This window comes from Chaetodon trifascialis, chromosome 23 (assembly GCF_039877785.1).
Source record: "Chaetodon trifascialis isolate fChaTrf1 chromosome 23, fChaTrf1.hap1, whole genome shotgun sequence".
Lineage (NCBI taxonomy): Eukaryota > Metazoa > Chordata > Actinopteri > Chaetodontiformes > Chaetodontidae > Chaetodon > Chaetodon trifascialis.
The window spans coordinates 12525392-12546427 of record NC_092078.1 but is presented as its reverse complement, the minus strand read 5'-3'; the positions used below and the strand labels follow the sequence as shown (position 1 = coordinate 12546427).

The 21036-nt window shown below is 42.8% G+C and overlaps 1 protein-coding gene across 4 annotated transcripts in view; it reads left to right on the top strand.

Moving 5' to 3' along the window:
• Positions 1-21036, top strand: part of LOC139351108 (sodium/calcium exchanger 1-like) — a 104679-nt gene that overhangs the window by 2991 nt on the left and 80652 nt on the right. The window contains exon 1 of one of the 4 annotated variants that reach the window (XM_070992793.1): positions 11291-11446. The exons of 1 other annotated variant lie outside the window; for it this stretch is intronic. In XM_070992793.1, coding sequence (XP_070848894.1) covers positions 11400-11446 — 47 coding nt within the window. In that variant the 5' untranslated portion in view covers positions 11291-11399. Of the gene's footprint in view, positions 1-11290; positions 11466-11690; positions 11796-21036 lie in introns of those variants that run through there. 2 more of the 4 variants (XM_070992794.1, XM_070992796.1) reach the window with 2 other exon arrangements.

The following is a 21036-nucleotide window of genomic DNA, read 5'->3' as shown; positions in this document are numbered from 1 at the left end:
CCCTGCCTCCCTGCCCCTCATCTGGCGGTTATTTTGGGAAATGAAGGCGTACGTACACCCACATTGTCTCCAAACCACCACTCAGAGTGTGTATGTGTGTGTGTGGAGAGCAAGTGCAACAGCGTTTCCAAGCAGCTCCCAAAATGTTCCCTCCAATTTAATGCCAGGACACTGCCTGTCTGCTGCCGCCACAGCTTCACTCACTGTCCTTTCAAATATACTCCGCTCTCTGCGGACCCCGGCTCAGTCTATGTGGGAGCCGAGGAAGATGCAGAGCAGGTTTTGAATTATTTGAAGTGGGAGAGCTCAGAGAGAAGAAAGGGAAGTTGGGAAGTGAGGAGAAAAAAAACAGGATGATTTGGTTTCCCCAATTCCAAAAAAGATGAGAAGCACACCCAAAATGCAGACAGTATGTACCAGACGTGGAGAGGGGGAGAGACGCAGGCGAGGGAACTGAAAAAGGAAAATGGATCAAAAGCAAAGGCAGACCAAGAGATGAGGGAAGTGTCTGAGGGTGCAGAGAGAAAATTAAAGCAGTAGTAAATGTAAGCTTTTTGGGTGACTGCCTGGCAGAAATCAGAGGAATGGCACAGGTGTAAGACAGAAACATGGAAAAAGCAAACTTAACCCACATCAGACCGAAAGCACTCCTCCAGCCCACACGTTCAACTTGAGGCCTTTCGTCGCTGCTCTCAGTACATGCTCATTACATACGGACCGCTCCCTCGCCGTATAACTGAGTCACTCTGTGATCACAAGGCTGACATATGGCAGCTTTCTAATTCGATCCACTCCACCCTTGTGCAGCCCGCTGCTCTTCTTAAACTAAGGCTTTGGACTAAAAATGGGTTGCTGTCTTTTTCTCCAGTGGAAAGAAAAATCGAATTGATCAAGGACTGGTGTTGAAATCGTTCTCCTCTTAAGACAAGTGAAAAATCTGACGTAGGTTTGAGGAATCTCTGGGAACATATGTATGCAATCTATTAAAGAAATGATGTATTCATTATTGATGTTTTAGGTGGATTTTGTTACTTCTGTCTTTAAGCTAAGGTATAAGCTAAGCCAAGTTAACTGTCTCCTGGCTGTAGCCTCATATTTACTGGACAGAGAAAGCAAAAAAGCATATTTTCCCAAAATGTCCAACTATTTCTGTGAAGGAACAGAAATAGACCACAAAATAATAAAGCTGAAAATAGAGAAAATAACTGTATATTTCAAATAGTCTGTCTTCCAAGTCCTGGCTTGGAAGGTTAAAGACCGGGTTAAAAACTGTAATCAACCTCTGCCTTGACTTAAGTGGTCCCACACACACACTCCCACCCATGCCTGTTCTCCATCTTGTCGACTTAGAAGCCACGCGCGCTCTCGTCCAGCCCTTTTTCAACCCTCTAATATCATCACTTGTGGCTGGGCTGTTTTCATGTGGTTGGCGTGGTGTGTGCAAACTCAGACAGCTAATGTAGATATGTATACCTGCGGGTCTGGGACATATGTACTCCACATGGTAACTTTAAGGGGTACACTGGTGCGTGCCTGTCATTATATTGTCTAATGAGAGTTAATGAATGGCTGTAGTCTTTTTTCCACATGGAATGGACACTTTGACGGAACAAGATCATACTTTTGGACATGATGTCCTGTTCTTCTGACCCTTCAAGGTAGCACTTCCTGACAATTTTAGAATAGAGATTAGAGGTTTAGGTTTTTGATTATTTACAGTTTGCTGCAACTAAATAACAGCTCCTTAGGTAAGCTTCACCTATCATCACAATATAATCATTATTGCTATGCTGCTTTAATTGTCTGCAGTTCATGAGCGTTTCTTGGCTAATCAGTTTATGTTAATCACCACGAAGCTCCGCCTGTGGTTAAACATATTGTCTTGCTTCACTTAATTATCACGGTAGCGCTGCCATACAGTGCCATACAGTAAAGGTATTTCCAATGCCCCTGGCCCATTAAATCATAATGTACTGTAACATGCCAGTCTTTAATGAACATAATGAGATCCAAATTAATAGTAATAGACAAAATACATGTCATCTGTTACTTTTACTGAACAAGATTGTTAGTTCAAAAGTGCTCCTGAATGAATGAACTAATAACTAATACGCCCAATATAACATATGACTCTATCAGATGGTTTCTGACTTCTGACTTGTTCAAGTTATGAGTATATTTTATCATATTGGTTTACTTTAGTTTACGCACTTATGGCCCAATGACTTGAAAAAAGGGTTCTGTCTCTGACTTGGTTCTATAAGGTTACACCTGCAGAGCCAATCAGTGCTCGGAGTGAACAAAGGAGGACCCTCAGAAGTTTTGAAACCCCTAATTTATACTTTTATTGAAGACACCGTGAATGGTGCTAATACAAATGGCTTTTTCAACCGCAGGCTGATATGATAGACAGCTTGCTTGCTACATTTAACATCGCACCTCATGCTGGCATTTATGAGCAACAATGAATGTTGTTATTAAAACCTCAGGTTACAGTGATGACTTCAGACACGCCGTCAATGACAGCCAGAATCTCGCTAAAGTTCGGTTTCTCTAACCCGACCGAGTTCTTTGACAGACACAAACTAATGCTAATGACTCCAGCATGCTCAGACACTGACAAGAAAGAGATCAAAGAACATCTAACAGAAAAAAGCAGAACAAGGAGAGAAAAGCATCCGCCCAGAGGATAAGAGAAGCATTTTCTGACACTAACTTTATGAATTGCATTGTTTGCTCAAATCTTTTGATTCGACCAAAAGTTTTAGTCTCTAAATTTAAAACATGCAGCTCCAGTGCCGTCTTTGCCAAAACACACTCTGATTTACAGTAACAAAGCTAAAACTTTAAAACATTGCTTTCTTTTCTGATGACCTTTTAATTTTAAAAAATGTATTTTTTTGAATATTTTGACATTTGGAGTTAGCGCTGATCACAGGCGTTGTGTCAGATCAAATGATGCTGCCGGTCTGTGTAACAGTTATTAGGTCAGGTGACACTCATGTTGCTCCGCTCTGTCCTCCGTCCCATCTTTCACCAGAGGAGTGGCTCATCCGTCCTCCTTAAAGATTTTATTTGTTTTGTTTTGACAGTGGTGAGAGGCAGGAAATTGGATGGAGAGGCACAACACAGTGCAAAACAAGCCGCATTTTCAGCCCCAATGAAAGTACACGGTATCTGCATTAGTAGATTTGTCTTCCTCATTGCCTTAATCCTCTCCCCACCTCTCTCATTTCACCCACTCACAGACTCTCACCATTCTCCACTTTTATTCTTTCACTGTCTCTCCTCTTCCCGTGTCTCTGCCCTTGTGCCTCCATATCACTTTTTGTCCATCTGTGGCGTTCTCTACTTCTTCGTCTCTCCTCCCTCTCATGTCTGCATCATGCTCTCTCTCTACGTCTCTTTCTTGCAGTTTCAGTTCCGCCTCTTTACTCTCTCTCCCCAATCCTTTCCTCCCCCCTTGTGTATCTGGGTTGCTGACTGAACTAGTTTATGTGGAGCTTGCTAGCTGATGGCGTCATCGCCCCTGTTTAATTGATGTTGTTTGATGGAAACAAGCTGCTTGTTGGACTCAGTCAGGTGGTAACAAAATCTTAAGAGCCCGACCAAAGAGAAGAACAAGCTGAAAATTAAGAATTGAGTCAAACTTTTTGGAGTGACAGTGATTTCGCATTTGGACTCAGCGATGTTTGGAGCGTGATCACGTGAAGCGTTCAGGGACACATAAAGGTGTAATTCATTAGTGATTACGCTTCACAGTCTCATGCTGTGTGCAACTTTTGCTTTACCCTGGTAGCACTTTTCTTCAGAAAGTTAGAAAAGTGCAGTAAAATGCCGTTGAGGGAGCAGCACAATTACATTAACAAGCCATTGAATGCTAATGAGAACTTACACTGACTGCTGGCTCCAGCTAGTCCCAGTCAGCAGAACAGAAATGGGATAAGTAACTGTAACATTAGCATAACAATACGACTCTGCATAAAAATAATAAAATAAATGCTATGATAGATGGCCATCATTATAAGGAAAGGACTAGGAACACATTTGCCAATAAGCCAATATATTTTTCATCCCACTTCTGTTCCTTAAAGCCCTTTATATTATTCAACTCTGTCTTTGCGGGTCCAGTCCCTGCTGCAGACTGCTGGACATTTCCATCAATTCAAAATGTCTGCAAAGAGGGATATATCCCAATTTTGCAAAATTATAGAACACAAAGCTCCAAATTGCGATGTTAACATAAGACCCGTATTTAAAGAAAATGCAAGATGCGTCCGATCGCTTACACGTTTGTGTGTGTGTTGGTATCCATGGAATATGAATCACAGTGAAAGGTCAGTATTGCTTGAGGGGAGAAGAAACAGAGGAGACAGAAGTGATGAATTGCACTTTGGGACCATTTTCCTTGCAACACCCCAGGTTATATTGAACTGTGTGAATGTGTGTGTGAGATGCAGAGAGAGAAAGAGCGCAGGTGCATGTATGAAATTAGATATTTTGCACTTATGTGCCACTTTCTGGTTGATTTTTGTGTTTTTCTATCTGTGGATGAACAGACAAAGTTACAGGTCGTATCTGTCTGTTGTTTAGTGTGTATTTACAATAATTTGTGTGTATGGTTTTGCAGACATGTGCCATGAAATGCATGTCTGTTGAAGTCCTGTAGGGCATTCTCATGGTTGTAGTGGAAGCTGCAAAGTGGAACTTCCCTCTATGACTTATTTCACTTGCAGCAACTTCTCATTTATAATTCTCAGGGTAGAATTATGCAACAGCGACAAAGTGCAGCAGGGCAAAAGAAGAAGAAGAAGGACATGCTTAGACAGAATTTGTTTGTCACGGTTGCAGTGAAGATGTGTCAGCTGGTGATTGATTACAAGAAAACAGGCATATATGGGCATCATCTGGCCCTCAGTGTGCATTTCCATTTTCACATTTTCTGGAGTTACAGTGAGCTCAGGCACGATGCATGCCGGGATTCTGCCTTTGTGTAGTGCTTGTGCCTGTCATGGATCCTCCTGATTTATCTGCAGCTCCCATTCAGAGCTGATCAATAACCCAGCAGGCTGATGAGGGTGGTCCACATATCAGCTGAACCTTTGCTATGTTTGCATGTGTGTGCATACAGTGGACGGACACAGCCATGGAAGCCTCAGTACATCGTGTGTGAGTGTTTGTGCACGTAACAGTCAGTCCCGGAGCCACATAATCACGTAGCAATCAACTTGTTGTTGTGCTTGACGAACAGCTAACGGGCAGAGCGCCACAGCGACAGATGCTTTGTTGCGCTTGTATGGCCGTTAGCGCTATAATAACCTGAAGTGGACAGAAAACAATCAACCAGTGGGCGTAGCAGCACGTGTGTTTCTGAATCCATGCCTTTAGTTTCATGTATGTTGACATGACCGTGGGTGTATGGACAAGCAGGCAGGAACGTATTGTCCTGTATATTATAGCTGCTGTGATGGAGAAACAGTGTAGTGTGTCTGTGATGCTCATCTTTTCCCTTTCAAATTATCAAGGCTCATTTGCTCACAATCCTCCTCATCATCATTTAGTTGTGTTTCACAGCTCCCCCATGGACCATACTCAGCATGACTTACAATTGCTTCGGTGGCCTGACACAATGCGTCTGAGGCGGCTCATGAATAATCAGGAGCCAACAAAGCTTTATAAGGTTAGAGATAAAGCAGAATGGCTTGATTAGAGGGCTACTGTGTAATCATGTCCAATATTTGAGCTGTCTTCATGAGTGCATTAGAGGATTCTGAAATGGGGCTTGGGGAATCTGGCCTCTATTAGCCTTTATTTACCAAAGTTACTTTCTCTAATCACACGAGCTCCTTCCCAGCAACACCCAGCTCGAAACTCATATCAGTCTGTGGATGAATTTTGTCTCTAAGCCTCATGATACTCTTAGGAAAGCACAAGTGAAAGTGATATGATTTCAGCATAAAGGTGAAGAACACTTTGTGCATTTTGAAACGCGTATTGTGAAATAGGTGTATGCCAGGACATGGAAACCATGAGAACAAGGCTGAAAGGCTATTGTTCATCTTGGCCTTAAAGGAATTGTTCAGCCTCTGTAAAGTCTACATGTTTCTTGCTTAGAGTCAGATAAGAAGATCGATACCTCTCATATACTCATATCTCTCAGTTAAACTGGCAATAGACAAGTGTTTAACTTTATTGCGTCATTATGCATAAAATGTTGATTGCACAATGAAATGGATACAGAGCAATGACACCATCAGTGTTTAGATTGGTTGCAGCTTTGTCTGCCATTGGGTACGATCTCCTGGGGAAATGTGGACTGACTGGAGGTCCGGTCTGGTCCGATCTGCTCTCATGTCTCCATTATGGACTAAATGAATGAATGAACTCGCACTTTTTCTCCTCATGTTTCCTTCTACTTCCACCTCCACCCAGACACCATCCTCTGCTGTAGTTGATTGTGTGAAATAGTGCTTACACTGTTACTTACTCCATATATAATTAGAGATTAAATGGTTAGAGTGGTGTCAATCATCTCTTTTTTTTTCCAAGATTTTTCTTTTGTTATCAGAAGACAAAGATTTCAAGACCAGCATTAGATCGGATGACATGTTTAGCTGTGCATTTTTGAGTCTTTGTCCACCTGAAAAATACAACAGATGTGCTTGTAGGTGAATGTTAGACAGCGCCAGTCTAGCTGTTTCCCCCTGTTTCCAGTCCTGCTGGCACTGGCCTCATATTAAGTGTACAGCCAGATTAGATCAGAGGGGGGTCACACTTCTCATCTAAAGCAAATAATCAAATATATATTTCTTTCTGCACATTTACGCTTGAGAGCTGCACATTACAGCCACAAGCTTCTGCTCTAACTGCAGATTAAATGTATGTTGAATGGGAAACACATGCTACATTTCTGAATACAACACAGCAGCAAGTGTGTTGCACTGGGTCTTACTGTTCGGTGCACTGAATGCAGTGTAGACCAGCTTATATTGACTACAAAGGGGTAGAGTTTAGGGAACAGCAATGAGGGACAAATCAGTGTGAAGAAGACCTAACCTAGTTTTTAACTGGCTTTTATGCTGTGCCAACTGTTTGTCTGCCAAAGTCTGTGGACTACATGGCAGAGAGCAGCATGTATTGTTCATCCAGGGAGTTTGTCCAACGGCAGCTTAAAAACTATGGCTGTTAAAGAGTGTTCCCACCGGAAAATTCAAAACAGGTGTCACAGCCTGCAGCCTCGGTCCCAAATTCATTTACCGCTTTAATTTTCCTAATCTTTCCATTTTCCTGCTGGGGCTAAGGTAACATAATAATTTGGGAGAGTGTGTGCATATCTGCATGAACGCTTGGTCTGACCTTGGCTACTTAGTATTAGTATAAGTGTGGTATTTCTGAAGTAATATAGAAATATCATGTAAACACATATTTTCTCATATGCAAAGAAAGGTCTTGAACCAGAGGCCAACATGCATACAATGGACTCATCTCTAACTAACATACCTCATCAAAATCACATGAAACCTGTCCGTAAATCCTGTTATATGCCAAGAACAGAACTGTTCCCAACGTGTCGCAGTTTTCACGAGTCTGAAGCTCAAGAAGCATCTTAATATTTCATGGAGAACAGCAATTATCCTCCAGGCAGAAACGGTTCATGCTGCCACTTTCAAAGACGCACTGTAGTATAGTTATCGTTTTCAGCTATACGCTAGTAAGACAGAGCGCTCTGCTTATTCTCTCATTGCCATAGAAACTGGGTAGAAATGTGGCTTTCTCTGAAGATATGATTGTGACTTGTTTGGCAGTAGAGCAAGGCAGGCAGACACACACTACGAGGCGATGGGGGAGGGTTAATAGGCACTGAATCTGTAACGCTTTGATGCTGTGCTGAGAGGAGGGACTACAGCAGAGTTGGGAAGCGAGGGATATTTGATGGAGTTCTGGTAATCTGAATAGAAACTATCAGGAATCTGGACTGAAAACTTGAAGTTATTTTAGTATTTTCAAGTATTTGGATTGTGCTAATTGAGCTGAATTCTTTATTTCATCCATCCGATATGTCCGAAGGCGTCACGTCTTCAGTGTTAGATGCTCGTCTGTGGTCGTTCACCTTTACAGTCCTGTCATCCGGGACTCGCCCCGCGGCAACAAGCAAACCGGCTGTTCCACTTGGATGATGTGAGATGTCTCAGTGCTTCAGCAGTTAATCAATGACTTGTAGCATTCAATATTTAAAGGTACAGGAAACACTGACCCTCCCAGTGCAATGTTTTCTATTAAAAAAAAACCACTTTGCTGATGTTCTTGCATTTTTTGTGTGTGTTTTTTTTTCTTGTTTCTCTGGCAAGAAGAACAATTGAGGCCATTTATACTTAAAGCCTTTTTCCATCTATAGCCAGTGTCTTAAGTCTCCTGGAACAACCTTTCTCCTCTTAATCTCATTAATTTTCAGTCTGGCCAACCTGATGGCGCGTTGAGGTATTTCATGCGTGGTGTCGCAATAAATACATCAAATAATCTATCTTAAGAAAATCACTTGGAGAGGCTTCTTTGTATGACTTTTGTTCAACAGACGTAATGGGAGAAATCTCCAAATTAACCTACCAAATATGTTGTTGGGCCAAAACGTCATGTTTTGGGTCAAAATTGCTCCATTGATGATATCAAGGAACTTGTGCCATCGCGCTCACAATAATAACAACTCAGCTAAGCCAAGAGAACGCCCAAGGTCACGTTTAAAAGAAGCTGACGCTGACAGAAAAGAGAAAACGATAGCAGTCTTCTGCGTTTTGTCGACCCTTCCATCCACCCTGACCTCCTGCCTCCTCGGACTTTGTTTCATCACATTTCATCAGAAGAAAAAAGCTCTAAATATACTGACAGATTGATCAAATCTAACAGAGTGAGGCCTTGATGGATAACAACAGCATAGACTCTAACAGGTTTTGTCTGTGTAGCCGCTACATGATGTGTTCCTTCATGAACATGAGCGCTGTAGTTTATTATGAGTTGAGCCCACATACTGTACATCCTCTTATGTACCCACTAGAGCATCAAATTTGCAGCCGAAATGAATCTCTAGCAAATCCACTGTTCACTCCTCTTTGAGTAGCGTTTGGTAAAAACTATAGTGCACACACTCACGGCCAGTATTTAAGGTCTGTTTGATTAGATTTACATTTTCATGAAAGGATATGAAAGTGTGGAATTTTGCAGAGATGAACTAACAAACTTCTGGTTTCGTTTTTTTCATGGGTTTTTTTGACAGTGCCGCCCTTATCCTTTAAAAAAAAAGGAAATGAAAGAGGATGTACAATCTTTGTCTCTGTAATTATTCTGAAGAGGAATATTTCCCAATTTCCAAACTCAGGCCACCATGTTATTCATTAATAAAGTGCTTTAAAATATTGCCCAACCATTCACATAATCATCAATTCCATTCTTTTTTGGACTTTTCTCTAGGAGCCATAATAGAAATCTGTGTGGGGGTGCGGTGGACGTGTCGGCATCTGTGTGTCTGCACACGTGCTTTTGTGTGTTGTTCTTTCATGCGTGCTTTGTACTGTTGTGTGTGCATGTGTGCTCAAATGTGCATGCTTGTCCAGCTATGAATTTGCAGCCATGCATTTAGCTGGAGTGTGTGTGTGTGTGTGTGTGCGTGCGTGCGTGCGTGCGTGCGTGTGTGTGTGTGTGTGTGTGTGTGTGTGTGTGTGCGTGTGTGTGTGCGTGTGTGTGTGTGTGTGTGTGTGTGTGTGTGTGTGTGTGTGTGTGTGTGTGAGATATCCCCTTGGGGTTTGAATTAGCTTGCATTGTAAAGGCCATGCTTCATGCGGAGACAGAACTCTGATCAACTGTGTCAAAAAGATGGATAATGTAAAACTACTGCTCTCCTCTCTCCTTGTTTACACTGAGTCCAGCTCTCCTCCTCTTCCTCCGGCTCCTTTTCCCATCTCCACAGCACCCATCCCACCCATCTCCCCTGTCCCCTTCCAGTCTCCCTCCTCCTTTTCTCATTTCCTCTCTGGCCTCTATCTCTTGCCTTTCCTCCTGGGTTCTTCCATCTCCTTCCTCGCACACTTTCCCAGTTTTCTCCTCGCTCTTCTCTCTCCCATCCATCTCTTAGCCCCCCATCTTATCGGAGGCTGTTCTTCTTTGCTGCCTCCTCTGTAGAGAGGTGAGGCGGAACAGCGCTTATCCAATCCGTAAACGAATTCCCCTCCAAACAACATACTGTTAGGTCTCTGGTGAAACACATTCATAATTCAAGTCATACTGTCCATGTCTCAGGATGTTTTGAATTCTGTCTCCTCCACACTGCTCTGCTTTCTGATGAACTCATAACAACTTCTCAATGCTATTTATTCTAAACATGCGTACAGCCGAAAACATTTGTTGATTAATCAGCAACTTATTTGATAACAAATCAACCGTTTTATGCCTTCATCAGACACTTGAGGTAAATAGATGACAGGAAATGAGGGCAAGGAAAGATGCAGAATTAAAAGCAAACAGGGGACACTGCAACTTAGACACCACTAGTGAGTTATTTTGGTCACTTTTCAAGCAAAAATTACAAACAGTAACAGTTCTAGCTTCTCATATGTGAGAATTTGCTGCATTTCTTTGTTTTTTATTGTAAATTCTTTATATTTCTGTTTTGGACTCGTCATCAGACAAACTGGCAACTTAGAAACATATTTCACTGTTTGTTTGTTTTTTTAAGTTAACAACTGATTAATTGAGAAAGTAACTGCTAAATAATCATTGGCTGCAGCCCTGAACTTAAAACACACAAACTTCGCTCTTCCCCCATCCATCCTCTTTCAATCTACTTCTTTCCCCCCTCTGCTGCTTTTTCAGCCCTGCAATTTCACTCGTATGTCTTCCATGTTCTTCTCTCCAATGATCTGTGTTTATCAGTGGCGGGGTGATGCTGCTGGGAGTGCACGCTCCTTTGGTTCACATCGTTCATCCTGTGCCCTTCCCAAACACACACTCACAAGAGGGCACAAAAACGCACACACACAGTAATAACCCTCTGCCTTATCCCTCTGCCCCTGCTCACATCAGCTCATCTCTCCTCACTCTCCATCTCTTTTTTTTTTACTTCTCAGCTCTGCCTCTCTCTCGCAGAACAACAGAGAGAGAGAGAGAGAGAGAGAGAGATGAGAGAGAGAGAGAGAGAGAGAGAGAGAGAGAGAGAGAGAGAGAGAGAGAGAGAGAGAGAGAGAGAGAGAGACCTGGGAGGGCGCAAGAGCGCGCGAGCGAGCCAACGGGTGAAGTGCGCGTGCTCTCGCCGCCGCCGCTTCAGAGGACTGGATCCGTTTATTCAGCTGCTGAATGAGGGACGGACCGGAGGGAAGGATGAACACATAGATGAGAATAGGATGAGTGAATGAATGAATGAACGGATCCTGACCTGGGCTTCATCCAGAGTACCGAACCGGTGAGAAGACGCAAGCAACGTGTGTATTACCATGATTGCTATGAATTTCTAATGCATTTATTCTAATTGACTGAGTTCCTCTTAATGGTGAGAGCAGCGGTGTAAGAGGTGTGTGAAGCGCGATGTGTAGTCACTCTGACAGTTCCGTTAATTGCAGCGGGTGGTTTCATTTTGCGCAGATCGGTGCATGCGTGCGTAAATAAGGAGCACAAAACCAGTCAGGGGCGAGACGAGGCGGAGGATGAACGGGAGAGGGGAGGAAAGGAAAGTGACCGTATGGCTCAGGGAGAGACCGCGGAGGAATCTCCCGGACGCCGGGCAAACATGCACTACCGGGGGTCTCTCTCAGGTGTGTGCTACACCGCAGACATCTGCCCCGTCCGAGAGACGCCTTCAGCACCGCTCCAATTAAGCATTTATCCAGCGCGCAGTCTCCACTGTACTCTGCCGGAGAGAGAGAGAGAGAGAGACTGTGGAAAAACGGGGAATGACATTTCCCCAAAGCTGCAGGGGTATAACCCTGCCGAGCGGGGTGGTGGACCGGGCAGGCTGTGAAGCCGGTGGCCGGTGATGGAGGATGAGGCTGAGGTCAGGGTTAGTGAACGTAGCCAGGTCCAGAGGATCTGCGCACCGGGTCAGGGTGCACGACAGGGATGGATAGACTGTGGGCGAAATTGCAGACAAATAGATCATATACGGACCGGTGCATGAAGCGGGATTAACAATGATGAAGATGGAACTGACTAAATTGAAATACACAATCGCAGTAGTTGGATTAATTCATCCAGATTACGCCTTTAAGGAGGTAGTGATGATTCTGTTTAAAAGATTTTAAAGATTTTTTTCTTAGTGTTGATGATGATGATGATGGTAGTGCTTGGAGTTCATGGTGGTGATGATGCTGGTGGTGGTGGTGGTGGTGGTCGTGGTGGTGGTCCTATCTATTTTATTGTGTTTATTACATTTTCATGTCTACATCTTGTGTGCATTAGTCTCAATTTGTTGTACTGTTTATTGTCTCATTAAGAGCTTTGATGATGATGATGATGATGAGGTGGAGGAGCAGAATGATGATGATGATAATGATGATAATGGTGATGACTGTGGTACTGTGATTATGATGAAGATTATGGTGATGCTGTGCTGCTGATGGTGATGCTAAGGAGCAGCAGGGTGGTGGTGCTGCTGCTGATGGTGCCGATGATGTCGATGATGATGATGATGATGATGATGATGATGGCACTGGTGATGGTGGCAGTGCCAGTGATGATGAAGATGTGACCATTATCATTAGTATTATCATGGTGGTGGAGATGATGCTAAAAATGGATAGGAGGAGTTTTGATGATGATGATGATGATAGCTGGGGGCAGAATGATGAAGATGAAAATGGTGGCAGTAAAAATCATGATGATGACACAGGGTGTTAATTTTGGTGATGATGACAAGGATGATGGTAATGTCGCTGTAATGGAGATGTTGATGGTGCTGATGCTGGTGATGTCGAAGATGATGATGATGATGATGATGATGAGGGTGATGGCGGTGGTGATGGTGGTGGTGGTGGTGGTAGTTTTATAATAACGGCTGAACTAGTGGCAGCATGCTGAGGGTGATGCAGACTTTTTCAACAGTGATAAATAATTAACATAAAGACATGTCGCCATCTCAATAATTCAAGTGGCCAAGCTGTCTGAGGATTTTTCAGCTTACATCAGCAATAATAAGTCTTTGTGTTAAGCAGCTTTGATGCCATCGAGCTGGCTGCTACTGTTCAGTGGGCATTTACTGGAGCCAATGTGGGCCATGTCTGCAGGGTGGTGATACACCAGGCAACATTTTGGGCGAGTCTGACATGCAAAGCTGTTTTCAGCAACTGGCAGAGGGTCAAAACTAGATTCTAATGTTTCCTGGCAGCAAAACTGAATGATTTAATGATTAAAGGAAAATAAAAGACACTTTCTTGAAGAAGAAGCTGTCTTGTTTTATAGGCCATGACACAGAAACAACTTTGTGAGACAAGATGAAACTTTGTTGATGATTTTGAGGAAATTTCCATCAGAGTTCTAGTTTAAAAAAACCACAACCCACTCATTTTGCGTATATTTTTACTCTCGACTAACTCGGACACTGCAACAGTATGTTCTGGGCTTCCCACCAGTGTTGACTTTGTTCCGTCTGTCCAGTTTTTCATCCTGTGTGAGCCGTGACTGTAAATGACTGCGAGTCCAGAGAAACCAGGTGTTTGGATGACAAACCGCATGCATTTATTCATTATTTCATGAGAATCCTAATTCCAGAAATGTCAATGTTGACATTGATTTGGTCGGGCTGTCACATTTATAGTCACATCCAGCCATGTGTGTGTGCACATAATGCACGCTGCCTCCGTACCTGCTAAGTCTCTTTGTATTTGTACTAATGCCAAAAATATCCAAGACTTACTTTCTTTCCGTGGCTTCCCTTCCTGTGACTGCGTCTTCAACTAATCCATTAATGACTTAAACAACACACTCACTTCCTAGCTGCAGGAGGCTGTAACCCACTTCTTGGCCTCTATTCTTGTCCATGTTAATCTGGTTATGTGTATCGCTGGCACCGGTCCCTGGTTACCTGTGTCGTTACCGATTACTGACCCCCGGGATCCCACTGCTGTCAGCATAGCATGTCTGGCCAATAGCTGTTAGGGACAGGAATGTCCCTGTGGTCATAATCTTCTTCTCTCCTGTGTGTGTGTGTAAGCTACGTTGCGTGTGTGTGTGTGTGTGTGTGTGTGTGTGTGTGTGTGTGTGTGTGTGTGTGTGTGTGTGTGTGTGTGTGTGTGTGTGTGTGTGTGGGGTACGTGCAGTTAGTGGTGTCAGTGGGGGGTTGTTAACCCTGTGGATAGATGCCTTGTGTTCTGAATGGTGTGGCAGGAGGAAGATGATGTTGGCTATGACAAAAAGAAGAGGAAGAGTGACTCATGTCGCCAGGAGAGGGGGACTTCTAGAAAGGAAGAGAAATGACATTTGACAAAGAGTTTATTTTTAATGAACAATTGATTATATGTACCCAGTGCACTGGAGTGGGTGTGTCCTTGCATAGTAACAAATAGATTGTCCCTTGAGGTGACATTTACCATTCAGGATCTTTAAAATACTAACCAGTTATTTTTTCCAATGATAGCCTTCAGGGCTGAAACAGTTCCCGATGGAGGTGACCTTATTGATTATGAGAAGCATAATTTTCAAGTTTCATGTGTTCGCCATCGCATGTACAGAGCCCCATAGTGTTCAATAAGCTATTAGATGAATTGAAAACACATTAGGAAATAAATAATTATATGAACAACTTGCGTGAAATAGACGATTGAAATTATTGAATTAACTGAGAAATAACGGAAGAAATAATTAAAACGCAATCTTAAAATGTTATATGTAGCATTGGTTGTGAGCTCGGGGTGTAACTCAGCATCAAAGTGAGGAGACGGTGTTACGACCTGTTTGCACTCCCAACTCATCACATACAAGTACTTGGTCTGGACCCCCTTTTTAAGGCACTGTGTACCACTTAAACATCACTTTTAAACATGCAGGGTAGTCTGATAGACTTCCATAGATAGCTGGTTGATACAGTATAAAGCTCGAGAAGTTTCTACCAATGGGGAAGGTTGGGGACATTGGTGGGTCAGGAACAGGACTTTCACCCAGGAGACTGGGGTTCATGTCACGCATGAAGCAAAATGTTGATTTCTTTTTTAAGTGTAACATCCATAAGTTCATATATGTAACTATAATTATTCATTATAACTGAATAGTGGTGAATTAGCATCATCAAGTAGAGCTTCAATAATTTATAAACTCTTTCATGAAATATTAGGTCATTTATATATTCTACACAATTCATATATGTTATCATTTATATCGTAATTAGTTTTTTATTCCCACAATAGTCAGCACTTTGGAGTTTCACATGCCTGATGTGTGAGTGCGGTATGGCCTGGTTCCCCATGCGTTTTCTCCACAGGGATCATTAAATTTTCAATCCTCGTCTCAAGCTTTCTAACGGGCTCGCCAACTGTATTCTGAGTTTTTCTCGTATTGAAAGTGGCTTGAATTAAAATTGTGAAAATTCACTCCATCTCCTTCATCTGTTTAGACAGACTGTTTAATCAGGCTAATATTGGGAGGCATTTTAATCTTACCACAGCCTAACAGAGTCCCCTCTGGAGACTCCAAAAAGCACAGTGTCCGGCCCGTAGGCTGATTAATTAAGTCACTATAACAATAGAATGTGAAGACAGCGATAGATCGTTGTGTTCATCTCTTCTCTGGCTGTGACACAAAGTCGTTGGTCTCTCCTGTTTTATTTTATGCACTGTTTGACATTCATGGAAGTCAGTGCCCTATGTGCCACCCGCTCTGCCCAAATGCCACATCACATATTGGCACCTCAACACTTGCTGGACCAGAGTCAATAAATGAAGCCCAAGTGGTGACGCTTATACTGTCAAACTCGTCCATCAAACCCACAACTTTCCAGTCAGTGCTCGCGTTTGTCAAATTCAGCCATGAAATGAGAAAACATAATGTGACCTTATATTGACTGCTGAAAAGATTTAACATAATGTGGCAAAAGCAAAAAATGTAAGATGTAATGCACCTCAACCAAGTATCAAGGGAAGCTTAATGCTCTGCTAAAAAAATCACTTACAGGGAGGGCTGGAACAATATAGGTTTCAAATATATTGTGGATGTAAAACCCTCTTATAAAACCAATAAAGATGAGTAGTGCTGACCTAATATCACCCTGATTTCCCTCACGGGCCCAAACAGGTTGGCCAGGCCTGTCACATCATTCACTCCACTCCATTTCCAATCACTCCCAAAGCATCACTTCAGGGATTCATATGACACGTTTATTGCCAAATAGTGCGATTTCCAAGCCGGGCTGCAGTTTCTGATCTACCAGCAGTGATCTCACTTGCACGGCAGACTGATCTGGCCCTCGCATTTGTGTACCTCATGTAGTTCCTCAGAGGTAAAGTGTCAAATGATGAACTGAGTCGTTAATATCCTCGAGCACTGAGTGCGCCATGCACCATTTTGCTTAGTCCTCATATTGACCAAACCGGAGAGGACAGTGGGATCTTGCAGTATTACTCTCCTGCTTGAAATTATTTGTGTCACGTCACTTGTGGTGAATTTATTGCTTGAACTCGCTCCATTTATGGCACGCATGTGCAAATTTGTACTGTAAGCTTCTTGAAAAATGTATTTAAACATGTTTAAGGGTGAAGTTATTTCTCTATAAAGCACAGCCGTAAATACTCTTTTGTTCCTAACACCTTCTTGGATTGTGAGGATCACAAAGCTCCAGATTTTCTATACATATTTATGCAGAGAGAGGGCTGAATGTGCTCGCTGAGGGGAGTGATAAAGGACACATCCAGTATCTTTCTCGCGGTCATCATATCTCGCAGTCCTGAGTTAGTTTTCTTATATCACAGTGTATTTTACGTCCACATGCATCAGTTTCCACCGATGCTCATCAATCAAACATGGAACAATCCATCACAGTCTAGACGGAGACAGCAGGGCCTCGATGTACAGTCGCTTCAGTAGATTAGGATGCAATGCAGCAGCACTAAGGACGTGATGTAGGGGGAGGAAATGTAAGTCCACCAGAAAGAAAACAGCACTTAATCACAATAAAATTCCACAGACTCACAAACATCGAACAGTCTAACGGTGCAGACCCTCCAGAGGTGAACAAATTGCAGGGTATTCTCAGTGGGTGCGTCAAGCTAGCAGATAGTTAGCTTGTAAGAAAACGTTATGTAACATAAGAACCATGCCCTGTTCTCCAACTTATTATGTGACTTTGTGCCAAGCACCACTTCATTTTCGTTTGTATCTTGGACACAATTTGGACCAACAAAACAGGGATCTGAAATAGACTAAAAAAATTCCTGACGCAACAGTGCTTTTTTCTTTTCTTTGGTGAATCACTACAGTGACTGCACTGCTTCATGGTCAGTAAAACATGTTTCTTTTGCCCCATTTTATCCCACAGTGCTTTGCAAAGCAACCTGCTCGTGCCCCACAGAAAATGACCAGGAGCACACTGCCTTTAATGGGGATTGTTTCTCTTAAAGCCAGCCTATGTAACATCTGCTGAACAGCGGCTCTTATAGCCACAATTGCAGGATTTTATGGTAAATGCATATGTCAGCAAGCTGTCTCTGTGGTGCCAGTTATTTAACAATATCTGTCTAACATTTGCTCATATTAGCTAACATTAGCTACCAAAAGCTACTGGTCATACCAGACCAAGCAAGGCTGTAGCAGCTAAATCCCTTGATATACTAAATTCAGCAAAAAAAAAAAAAAAAAAAGCATTTATAGCCTATAAATTCAACTTTTCATTTATAAGTATTCAAAAATTCCCTTCAAAGTTTACATTCATCTCAAACTTAATGACTTATTTACATCAAAAGCATTTGAGCAGCAATCAAATCACCATATTTTTCAAAACAGTTTTCAAACTGATAAATACATTTTAATTCTCGAGTAGAAACAGCACGTTAATCCCCAGTCATGCATGGCTGGCGGGGGATTTTCCTGCAGAATCAGGCATGGAGGGCCCTCTGACCTGACACCTTGACCAGGTCATCTCATTTATCTTTAAAGGTTAGCTACAGTCCCAAATGACTGCTGCTGCACTTAGTCATCTCAGTGTCCTCGAGTCATTGGATTTACGTGTAGTTAGTCAACATCCAAGGCACAAACAGACATCCTCATAATCCAAAAATGCACACACACACATACACACACACTCTTGCACAGTAGCTAACAGGGAACAACCTAAAACTGACAGTTACAAACATACATGATGGCACGTCATCACTTTCAGCCCACCAGATGATGTTTAAAGATGAGCTGGGCATTGATATGCAGAGAGGCTCGCCCTGCTGCTGCTGCTAAGAATAGAAAACACCAAGGTGGAGGGGAGCTATTTGTTTTACGAGTAACCTCAGCCCATGACAGGCACACTCCTACTGCGTGAGAGATAGTAACAGTCCGTGAATCTGTTTGTCTCTGTGTCTGTAGCCGTCTGTGTCTCCGTGTGATCTGTATATGATGATTCATAGGGCAGACTGTCCCAGAGATGTTGTTATTGTTGTTGGCCATGTTGTTGTTGCCTTAAATTACATTTCAAGGATGGCTAGACGCTTGGCAGCATGAGGCTGCGCTAAGTGGCGAAAAATGACTGAGGTAGTTATGATTCCTGAAAGATAAAGAAGGAGACAGGGGGAACAGAAAAAAAAGAAACCCCGCATCTGTCATTTTCTCGGTCGCTCTCGGAGGCCAGATTCAGCACAATCTGCTCTTTTGAATTCATGAATGGGATGCCTGATGCGAAATGGACAATCTCAGACGTATCCGATCAACTGTGAAAATGGGCACAGATGAAGAATACATTGCCCTTTGAGCTTTTCTGCGTGGACAGGCTCGAATAGGCACCATGTGACGAGGGCAGTTGCAGAGTTGTTTGTTCTTTTTGAGGAAGATTTTGCAGCATTTAGCAGGATTGGAGTGGCCACTGGTTGTCGAACAGATGAAGCACTTGTTTCTGAAGCGTAGATTTATTTCTGGACGGGTTTCTTCTCTCTGAGCGTCTCACTCCCGCTGCCTCTTTCCCTCCCTTCTCTGCCCTGTCATTTTTCTTTCTCCTTCCCTCTCCACCCTGTTTGTGCAGCTTCCACTCTTTAATTTTCTCCATCTTTTCTGTCTCCATGTCTGTCTCACTCTCTCTGTTCTCCCTCTAGTTTGACTCTCCTCTGTCTGTCCCATGTGTATACTGGCATCAGAATGAACATTTCCGAGGGTTGAGTGCTCCCTTTTCCAGGAATTTCAGCATGTGTATGAGTAGTGGGTCTCATACTTCACACAACACATACATGCTCTGTAATACGGAAAATTTAAAAAATGATAAATATCGTGTTAAAACATGGTACATTCATTTTATCAGTGAGTTGTACAAATTCCACATTACATCACATTTACTCCCCAGAAATATATGAGCAACCCTTAAATTGTGGGAAAAGTAATAGATTTAACTGTTAGCCTGTACCCTTCAAAATAAAAGTCTCTGCTAAATCCACAGGACTTAACAAGCGATCCAATCTTCCTTGCTAACTGCTGTAGTTCAACCTTGAAATGCAAAACTGTTAAACTGGATCAACTTTCTCTTTCTTCCAGTTAGCTTTCATGCTAAAATGGCAGCCTGCAGTCCTGCAGTGCGGTGGAATATCTAGACTAAGCGTGCAACATCTGTAAATGAAAACTATGCAAGCACAACGGCTTCATCCTACGTGCAGGCCCCTCTGTCCACAAATTAGAGTACAGAGCAGCATTAAACAGGTGCCGCATCGCATGAATCACGCATCCCTAACATTACAACTAAGGGGAGGCTGAACAAGCTGTAAACACAACATTAAATAAACTAACGTGTTTGCAAACAATTGCCTATTTACATATCTGTCAGACACAGAACAATATTAGCATTCATTTGGAGTCATGCTTTTGGCTGCCAGATGAATATAAATCCAAAGTCCACTCTGTCTTTAGCTCTGTTTTCGTCTCCACCGGTTCTTGAATGGAATATGTGGCTCTTTAGCTGCTAAATGCTCCACTGGTTCACCAGCTAGCGGCTAGTTTTGTCTGTCTTCTGTCTGGTGGCGTGCGGTGGGTTTATCAGAGGCTTTTCACTGAATACAGCTGCATGCTGCTGCTGGAAATAAGTTTGATGTGAGCAGTGAGAGTGAACCATGACATAAAACTGGAAGCCTTAAAATCAAAGCAATGTGCCGAAAGATGCTAAAAGACTGAGAGGAACTGCCGAGCTGATCTTAATTCTCTGTGGTTTCATGACTCTTTGGTCTAACACATTTGACCCATTGTTAATGTAAAATATTGATTATTGCAGCTTTAGAATCAATGGTGAGAAATCCTAGTTTACCTGCTCAAAGAGTCCAGCATTGTTCTGTGATTTATTATGACAGTGGAACAAGAATAGATCCATTTTTTCTGTATTTCTCCCAGCTGCTGTTTTATTGTCACTTTCATTTCCTTCCACCTCTTTCCTCCTCGCTCTGTCTTCTTTTCTCTTATAGTCGCTCCTGCATCTTTTTCCCGATCAGCTGACCTCTTCTTTTTGCTCGTCAGTTTCGCTCCTATCCGTCTTTCTCTATCTCTCTCTCATCCTGTCCTCTTACGTCCTCATATCCCCCCTTTCCGTCTTGCTTCCCCTCCCGTCTCTCCCCTCCGTTTCCAGCTCGCTCCATTACTCTCAGCGGCCTCTTCACCTGGTGCCCTCCTCAATCCTCCGTCTGTTACTCCACTCGTAGGTTGTTTACTACCTGTATCCCCTCCGCCTCACTTCTCCTCTGTCTTCTCCCTGTCCAGTTTCCACCATCACTCCCATATGTCCTTATTACTCTGTCTTCTTGCCCAGCTGAACATATCCTTTCAATCACAGGAAATCTTACCCCGCCCTGCCCTATAGTGCTTTATCTTGCATTTTATTTCTTAATTTACTTATCTCTC